Here is a 9,646-nt window from a genome sequence, read left to right on the forward strand (position 1 = left end):
AAACATGTTGCCAGTCGCTTGAATGTGTATCAGTACACATAATTGCACAATTATGTGATTCAAAAAGCTGATGTGTACAATTCAAGCCAGCAGGTTTGACAAAAAATAATAAAAGTGGCCCAGTTGTCACATTCGCTCCAGGCTGGACAGAGGTAACGTTTCGGTCTTTTCTATGTGCGAACCCGCTTGGTGTCATCAAACAGGCAACGCAAAGTGTAAATTTGAGTGACGGAAACGGTGAGCATGACTAAGAGGTTCATGCAGGACCAGAAGGCCACCCTCCACAAGTTGTCCTCCAGAAGGTAGCGGTCTCTGGCTTCAAAGGCCCGCAGCATGGCCAGGACCTGGCGACTCCTCTCCAGGCGCCGGTACACCGAGTCCATTTGAGTCTTCAGTAGGCAGATGAAAGAGAATAAAACACGTTGCAGGGTGGTGTAAACGTCATTCAAGTGCTGTCTGAAGAGGAATCATAGATGCAGTAGGTGAAACAGTGTTGAGGTTTTTTTTTTTTTTTTTTTTTTTTTTTCACTCTCACCCTGAGGTCTTCCAGGCTGTACTCAGCCATGCTCTCTGTCGCAGCAATGTTCGCCCACTCATCCGGCGCCGCATCTGGGCTGCTCTGACTGTTAATGATCACCTCAAAGAACACCATCTTCTCTGACAGCCGGCTAAAGCTGTTGTCAAAACATAACCTGTAGTCTCCGTCCTCTGTTGGATCCACCCTGCAGGAGAACAATCGCCAGATGAAGAGCAGCAGCTGCTCACGTAAATTCAACACCCATACAAGTACGCACGTAGGCTATATTTGAAATATTTCAGATTGCATGAAATATACTTTGTCACAGGTATTCTTACCTTTACTCAAGTAAATGGAAATGGACTTAATTTGTCCACTTTTCGTCAAAATCAGTCATTCACGTATCCAGTGGAGATGGCTGCCATGCAAGATTTAAATTGTGAACACTTAAGTTATAATGCTGTAATATTGCCATTTTTTGCAATTAAATTCTCAATATTATTTCAAAACTGCATTCATTTTAATGGTGCAAATTCATGCTTAAAATATTCTGAATACAAGTTCAGCTTATATAGGGCACAAATAAAACTTTCGCAAAAATTCACAAAATGTACAGTATGTAACAAATCAAAGATGTGCATAAATTGCATGTATGAGTAGTAGTCCACTCAGTAGTTTAGTGGAAATGAATGAAGTGTTTTGAATTTGTGTCATTAACTGAGCATCCGAACACACGACAATGTTCTGTGTATTCAGGTGATCTTAACCAGAGGGGCTCCAGGCCTCCTGAAGCTGAAAGAGGCTCCCCTATAGATGGAGGGCAGTGGGAATTTAAGACACCCCCCCCCCCCCCCCCCCCCCCCCCCCCCCCCAAGTATAGAACGAAAAAAAAACCCTGCATGACAATATGACAAGCTTCTGGTTGAGTGAGAGCATTTAGGTTGACCCCACATGTGGATGCCATCAGCCCTCCTGAAGTCAGAGACCAGCCGCTGTCCGCTGGGAGAGATGAGAGTGAAGCCGACATCCAGACCCGACCCTGCGATCACCTGCAACGACAACATGGATTCAAGTCAAGAGTTACCCAGAATTCACTGTTGCTGTCTATACTTGGGGCATCCATTGGTACCTGCATGATAGCAGGATCTCTATTTTGACGAATTACAATAATCTCACCGTGTCGTTTCACATCGTAAAGTAGGTTGAGTTATTGTTTCTGTTTTATTATCGCTCAGAAACAGTCGGGATGAGTGGACTTTACACACTGGAGGAGGAGTGTGCAGTCGCAGTGTGCTGACCTTGTAACAAAATGATCATAAAATAACTGGAGAAAACTACCCACATTGAGAACTGTTAAAATGTGAAATCCTTTTTGTCGCTTCAAGAGGTGAGCTTCCACCATAACATACTGTGTGTGTGTGTGGTGTGGTAGTCTTGAGTTAATGGTGTGAGTTTCACTTTCAAGGGTGAGACATGATAGCTCTGTTTCACTGAGATGTCTGCTGGTGAAGCAGCTCTCAGCACTATTCAAGGTAGAAAAAGCTTTATTCTCCGTAAAAGCAGTCCAACAGGGGAGGGTTGCACAGACCAGAGGGAGCGGTATATTCCTACCATCACACCCAGGAAATCACACCCTGGTGATGTCAACCCACACCGTGTTAATAAATAACAATAAAGGAAAATAAAACCAGGAAGTGAGGTAACCAAGAAGTGTAGTGAAAGCCATTATGTCCTTGATTCATCGTTGAGAATATTTCACGAGGAGCTTGATCATAAAAATTTATTCAGTGTGACTCGATCAAGTAAATGCTGAAATACACTGAAGCTGCTCAGGATTCAGTTGAATCGCTCGCTGCAATGAGGAAGCAGATGTTCAAGCAAACGAAAGCCAAAGGGAAATATCCAACCTGATGGTGAGTAAGTAAGTCATCCATATTCTCTTTTCCCCTCAAAAGAATCACAAAAATAACACGGGGAAGAGATGTGGCCTAAACTGTGATCAACTTTATTCCCACACACAATAAATATTAAAGAGACACACAAGTGGCACGTCAATAACAATAAAACAAATATTACAGCTCGAGCCCATCCTGCCCTGGCCTTGTGTCCATGAACATTAAAAAGACCTCACCTTGATAAATAGGTGAACGTATTAATTTAGCAAGTGAAAAGTTTCTACAATCTCTGAAAATCATGTTTTATTTCTTTTGTTTTCTTTTTAAACAAAGTGATGAAATTCTCCCCCCCAAACACACACACATCTTGTCTTTTTTAATATATTCAAGAAAATGTTGCACAATCAATCACTTTGCTGTCCAGCAGGACTAAAGTTGTGTCTTCAGTGGTTTTCTTATCTCTCCAATGACCAAAGTCCAATAATTGTTAGCTACTCAGCTTAGTCACAAAGTTTCCCAAAACAACAGCAAAGTTTCCTGAACAGACAGGAGAGAGAAACCTTCTCTCTTTTTTTTTTCTTTTTTTTTTTTACCTGATATTCTACTTCCATGGTGTCGCTTGCTGTGGTAGTTGGAAAAAGCACTCCGTGTGACCAGCAGGTAAAACAAAAGTAAATTCCACTTGTTGTTTTGATCCCAAACCCAGAGAGAGTCCTGCAGCCAGACTGAAACATGTCAGCAGACAGATCTGTGCAGAAGCAGCCATCCTTGTCCTGATCGCACTGTGATCCACTGTATTCCACTTTCACCAACTCTGCTCTTGAGTTGCACAAAGGAAAAGAAGAAAGAAAAAGAACCTCCTGTACCTGCTTGCTGTCATCGTCCCATGGCTTCAGAAACAGCCTGGAATTGACTTTATCCCAGATGAATGACAGGAGCTGTGCAGCCAGAAGAAGCAGGACTGCAAACTAAGCAAATACAAAGTTGATTAGAGGCAACAAGCCATTTGCTTTGTGTTTCACAACACCGATCTGAAAACGACTTAAGATAAGATCTTCTGATAGTTTAAAATTTGATATCATCACCAGAACGCATCCAGACCTTTACATACTGTTTGTTTTTCACATGATAATTTGTTCTGTGTTTCTCATCTCCTTTCTATGTCCTATAGATGGAGCTGTGGGAAACGCCTCAGCTCCACTGAATTCCCAAATAATCCATTTAATGATTATTTTTGTAGGATTTATCCAGAATTCCTAAGTTAGGGGCTCTTAAAGGGCAAGCGATGATAACAGACAAGCCGTCCCTGCATCATTTACCATTGAGTGTTTGCTGCAGAATCCAATTTTAAAGTGGACTTTTTTTTTTTTTAATGTGTTGTGGAATGTCGCCAGGTGATAAGCTACTGAACGGTGGACAGACTCACTTTTTCAGATTCTTCTGCAGGGTGTAAAACATTTCCTGTGCTACGTGATTACATCTAATGACGTCCCATATAATATATAATTGATTAATTACTATATAATTAACAAAGGAAACAAAACAGCAGCGACGACTTCTGTTTCTTCACATCGGGTCAGTCGAAGTGATACTTTCCATACCTCGACTTTTTCTAAATGACTGTTCTGTCGTGTATTGTCGTGGTTAGCACTTCAGTCTCACTTGCAAGCCTCAGTGTGAAGAGTGGTTGTGTTCTCGCTCTCAGAGTCCCCTGGCTTCCTCTCAGGGTCGTGTCTTATAAGGGGAATTTGTGCATCTAAGTTTACTGTAGGTGTGAGTTGTTATGTAACGGTGCCTCTTCCTGTGTTGCACTGCTAACCTGTCCAGAGTTCCCCCTGCCAATTTGCCCAGTGTAAACTGGGTTTGCCTCCAGCAGCCTACGGCCATACGTTCGATGATGTTCGGGGATAATAATTTGTAGTGAGGAGGATAGTGAGTTGGAATTGCAAGACGAAATGGTGGGTTGCGTGAGGGACAGCCCAGATTTCAGTACCATAGAAACGATGAAGGATCTGAAACAAGAAGGACTGAAACGTCTCACAGCCGAGGGGATTTGGCACAGAAGAGTTGTCAAACACTTCCGCCAGCCAAATGTAGAGATTAGACGATAGTTATTTAAAACGCCTGCACAAAGTTAATCCAGCCTCTGATGCCAATAGTGCACATGTTTGTTCCACAGAAGAAAACTGAACATTGTTACCAAAACCATTTGTTCTTGATCTGCAGCTATCGCTATTTTAGGGGGGGGGGGCCCAGTATTTGTTCAAATAACAAAGCCATGTTGTTGCACTGCACGGTGGCCGTACTGCGCCTTGACAGGAAACCCTCACGTTCTCACCTCTTCAGTCCTTCCAACTTCCACTGTTGCCAACACTGTATGTAACTGTTCTTCTCTTCCTATCTCTCGGACGTAGATACAAAGGTGCACATGAGGGAACTCCACACTTCAGGAGATAAGAAAATAGCTCAACACATTTTCTACAACTTGAATTTGTAGGGGGAAGTCGCAGCTCTTCACTGGACATCAAAGTGTGAACGTTTCACTTGAGAAGACGAGTGGCTGAGATTTTGATCTTAAAGTGGACGCTGGTGTGTAGTTGTTGCTTTGACAATGAGTGTAAGACATGAAGCATGGTGATATTCTGACACTGCAGTGAGGCGGTGGGGTGCGTGGGGGGGGGGGGAGGTTTAAACGCACCATACTTTAGTCTCACACATTGATTACCACTGGCTAGGGGAAGAGTTTATAGAAATCAAATGCACTTTAACCACAACGCCAGTGTGGAGCTCACAGTTACAGTGAAACTGTGCCAATACTGTTCCATGATGCATCTCAAGACTTCTCCACCTGAAGCGACTCTTCATCTGACTACTCGTGAGCCGTCTCCACTTGAGCCAACCAGAAATGAGCCCACCCCACTCTGCAAACTTTTTCACTCGTCTGCACGCGTCTCGTGCGTCTGTTCATCTCTGTGACCTTCTCGAAGCCACAGCACTGACTTCTGGTGAGGACCTGCACGCCGATGGCTTTCTTCAACTACAGAAGGTTCAATGACTGCATGGCTGAGGGCGAGAGTCCCCCCGTGTATGTGGTGGACACTCACGCCTCTCGGCCTCCTTTACCACCCAGAATCAACCACAAGCCAAAGCATTCCAGTCGAACACAAATCCTGCTGTTCCTCCTGGTGAGCCTGGCATTTTGCGGTCTCTTCATCGAAGCCTGCTTCATCTACTCCCTCCACCAGCCTGATGCTGAAAGGAGGAGCGAGAAATTCCATGCAATTGTTCCTTTGGTTTGTATTCAACCTTTTCATATCCCTATTTTGATGTATATGGTCATTCAACTTTCCCATTTAATTCTATCTCTCACTTTTCTTCTGGTTTTATGTTACTCTGTTATTTATTTAAAAAAAAAATTTTATTACCGTAACCACGCTAATAGACTAAGAATATTATCTCTGTAGATTTAAACAAAGAAAAACAAAAGAAAGGGAAAAAAATGCCATGAATGTGTCTATGGAGATTCTTGGGTTTGGTTTTTCTATCTCACAAGGAAAAAAGAAGATTAAACACACTGAATTGACCACACAGTTTAAATAACAGCTCGAATAGTTAAAAATACACAGTTACATTACGTAAAGGCTAGCACCATATGGATCTCCAAAAAAGTAATGACAACAATTAAAATAAACTGAGAAAATACAGAAATCAAAGTCCACACACCAGTGTTTTTACTGTTTAGAAATTTCTGATTTCAATAAACTGATTTTTGGAAATCGTTACATATTAAATAAAAAGCAAAAATGCAGAGAAATATATGCAACGTTTTAAGATTTAACCATCATATGTTTGCGTGGAAACTGTAAACTGTATTATTGCTTATTGTCTATCTTTTGGGTGTAGGTTATAATAATGATGAGACACAAAAACGCTTCTGCACATGAACTGCTGTGAACATATTCAGGTTTGGAACAAATGTATTTCAAGGAGGTCTTGTTGCAATTAGTTTTTCATTTAGAAATTTTTTTTTTTTATAAGCAGCGTAAGGTTAGAGAACTCTGTTAAAGTCCATCTCAGACCCGGCGGTACAAACCTGTTCCACGACGTTGAATGGTCACTGCATTCACAGTAATGCTCTGACTCAGTTTCTTTACAGTACTGGTGCTCCTTGTGAAAGGCAGCAGTCATGGGTTTGAAAGTTGTGAGAAACATGCTTTTTTTGTGGTTGTTGTTGGTTTTTCTTTTATATAACCGAGTGCTAACACACTCTATAAAGGACGTTCGAAACAAGGAAGTGGTCTGTTTCTTGTACCATGATTGCGACCGACCTTGTGCTCATTACCAGGAAGACCAACATGTTCTACTTTGCTGTGCAGACAGAAGGAAACAAACAAACAAACAAAAAAAAACCCAAACAAACAAGCAAACAAAAAAGTAGCAACCAGCCTTTACAAATCAAATTGTCAAAAACTGTTTGCGTGACTTACTTTGTCGCAAATTGTGACGTTATCTCTCGTGATTATCTCTGTGTATGAATACTTCCAAATGCACACGCCCATGTTAGTAAACCATTTTTATTTTCCTCTGCAGCCCACCTCGTCAGTCTTCGACAAGCAAACTGAAGGTATGTCTCATATTTTGTACTTAAATGAGTTGTTTCATTTAAATCGTCCACTGCGTTTTCAACAATACAAACTCATTTCCGGTCCTCACACAGATGAGACTGTTACTATAAAAGACGATCATCTCGACAAGCCAGTTGCACATTTGACAGGTGAATCCAGCTTTTTTTTGTCTTCCATTACCATAGTGCTCACTTAATAGAAATGCTGAAAATAAATGTAGTCAAAAGCATAATTTTGTCGTTTTAAGTTTGTTTATGTCTTTGTGCCCCCCCCCCCCCCCCCCCCACAGGTGGACACGATGATGCTCATGACTCCCACATCATGGCATGGGACATGAAAGCAGACCCCGTCCTCAATGGAATCCGCTACGAAGACAACAGCCTCATCATTGAGAGAACGGGCTATTACTACGTCTACTCCAAGGTTTTCTTCTCAGAAAGCAAAAAGTTTTACCACCATGTCCAAAAGCGCACTCCGAGGTATGGGAGACCCATTACCCTTCTGCAGTCCAGGAAATACTCTCCTTCATCAGACCTGACAAAGTCCAACAGTTTCCTGGGTGGCGTGTTCTACTTTGAGAAAAATGATGCTGTGTTTGTGAATGTCAGTGACACCAAGCAAATCATAAAGCACACAGCTGAGGAAAATGTGTTTGGTGCATATATGATATGATTTGGTACCTCATCAACGGTGCATTGTGAATTGAAAAGGATGGAACGTCTTGGGAAAAGTTGATGTCTTTGTTAAAAAGACAAGTGTGAAACTCGGCTTTGTGAAGTGAGTGAGTGTTGAGTTGTTAAAAACTTAATATGGCAAAAAGTTTTTACCTTTTGCTATATTAAGTACATGTATGCTTTGTAACACATGAGGTAAAATAACTGTATAATCTTTGTAATCCTGAAGTACCTCACTTGTAAAAATGTATTTGCCTTACTCAGTGAAAAACACATCAAACGTGCTTTCTTTTCTTACTTTGTTACACAAAAACATATTTATTCTTTTGTTGCTTTGTGAGTCTGTAGTATTTATGTAAAAAAAATAATACAATTGAATAAAATCAAATGTATTTCAAGCTCTGAGTTGGTTGATTGTTCATGAGCTTTCGACATTTAACAAAAGTAAATTCACTTCCTGATGAGTAAAAAGGATCGGCAAAGGTGTTTTCCATGCACAAACACACACATATACAGGGAGAGAGAGAGAGAGGGAGATATATATATATATATATATAGAGAGAGACCTGGGATGAGGTGCAGGAGTAGCAAGTTTCCACACAGAGTGAGAGTTTTCATTCAGAGTGAGATTTCTTTTGTATTTTCACTTCATCACCTCACACGCTCACCATGCAAACGCATTGCCTCATCCTTCTTTAAAGCTCTGTTTTAAAATCGCTCATGTTCTCGCTTTCCCTTCATCAGCGTCTGTTCGCAGAAGCTGCTTTTGAAACACCCACAATGTTGTATATTTGTAAACTGAGGAGGAAGTGGTAGTGGAAGGGGGGGAGGCGGTGCTAGCGACAGATTGCCTGACTCACTTTCCAACCCCAGGCCTGAAGAGAGCTGCTGAAACTGTGTGTGTGTGTGTGTGTGTGTGTGTGTGTGTGTGTGTGTGTGTGTGTGTGTGTGTGTGTGTGTGTGTGTGTGTGTGTGAGTGTGTTACAACACTCTTGCCTCATAGAAACTCAGGTCTTCTGATCAGAAATGGGTTTCGTCCAGGGAGGCTTTCTCTGTGGAGTTTCCATGTTCCCTCTGTGTGTCTGTGTGTATATATATTTTTATAATAATTTTTTAATTTTTCCAGTCTCCCACAACCCTGATGCAAATTTTCCAGAATTGTGTGTGCGTGTGACATGCTTTAGGTTAGACTGTGTTGGTGTGGGTATTGAAGTGTCGAGCACAGGTCCGCAGGAAATGAATGTAAGTCAATGCGACGAGCCCAATACAAATAGAAAAAAAAAAACTGTGTGTGTGTGTGAGTGTGTTTGTGTGTGTTCCCCTGACATGCACTGCATGTTTGCAAGCTCACGCTACGGTGAAACTGTAATTACTGTGCATCGTTTAGCTCCACATACATCTGGTCTTCTGAACCCATAAGAAAACATATTGCCATTGAAATCATGGCTGGCCTTCAGTCAGACGTCTATGCAGTCTCCTTGTATTTTCGTGAATACGTTTGTGAGTCATTATCCTCCAGCACCGGCTGTGAGCTGTGACAGACTGTGGCAGCAGAGGAGGGGGAGCTGCATATCAGCCATATGGTTGGGATGCATGCCTCCGTTTTATTTCTCACCATTAAAGTCTAGTCCAGACGAGACTTTCACAAAGAACGTGTGTGGGATGAGACCACTTCACATGTGGCTCTGATCTCAAACAATTGTTCTCACTCCCATACATGGAAACAATATATTCCACTGATAAAACCCGGCCTTGCTGTCAGATATCACTCTGATGAGATGGCCAATTTCCGCACGCTTGAACGAAGCAACACTTTGACAAACAGGTTGTGCCACGTTTCTATGAAAGCAATACTGGAAGGAGTGAGTGTGGCACACACTGTGAAGTGTACAGCTAAATGCTGTCCCCTTGTGTTGGTCCCTTGATCGCTTGGAG

At 41.9% G+C, this 9,646-nt stretch overlaps 2 protein-coding genes across 2 annotated transcripts; one reads left to right on the plus strand and one right to left on the minus strand.

The window, feature by feature from the left end:
* Positions 1–170: 170 nt before the first annotated feature.
* tmed1a (transmembrane p24 trafficking protein 1a) lies at positions 171–3,178 on the minus strand (the record flags this gene model as incomplete). Its single annotated transcript, XM_080511954.1, is given in 5 exon segments — positions 171–389; positions 536–722; positions 1,469–1,566; positions 3,006–3,046; positions 3,049–3,178. Coding segments are annotated over 5 exon segments (675 nt in total).
* Positions 3,179–5,435: 2,257 nt separating this feature from the next.
* tnfsf14 (TNF superfamily member 14) lies at positions 5,436–7,822 on the plus strand (the record flags this gene model as incomplete). Its single annotated transcript, XM_080511955.1, has 3 exons — positions 5,436–5,705; positions 7,003–7,186; positions 7,327–7,822. The coding sequence occupies 3 exons, from the start codon at positions 5,436–5,438 to the stop codon at positions 7,707–7,709; spliced, it is 837 nt and encodes a 278-aa protein (XP_080368081.1). The 3' UTR covers positions 7,710–7,822.
* Positions 7,823–9,646: the final 1,824 nt, after the last annotated feature.

The sequence above is a fragment of the Blennius ocellaris genome (assembly GCF_963422515.1).
Source record: "Blennius ocellaris genome assembly, chromosome: 16".
In the NCBI taxonomy this organism is placed as follows: Eukaryota; Metazoa; Chordata; class Actinopteri; order Blenniiformes; family Blenniidae; genus Blennius; species Blennius ocellaris.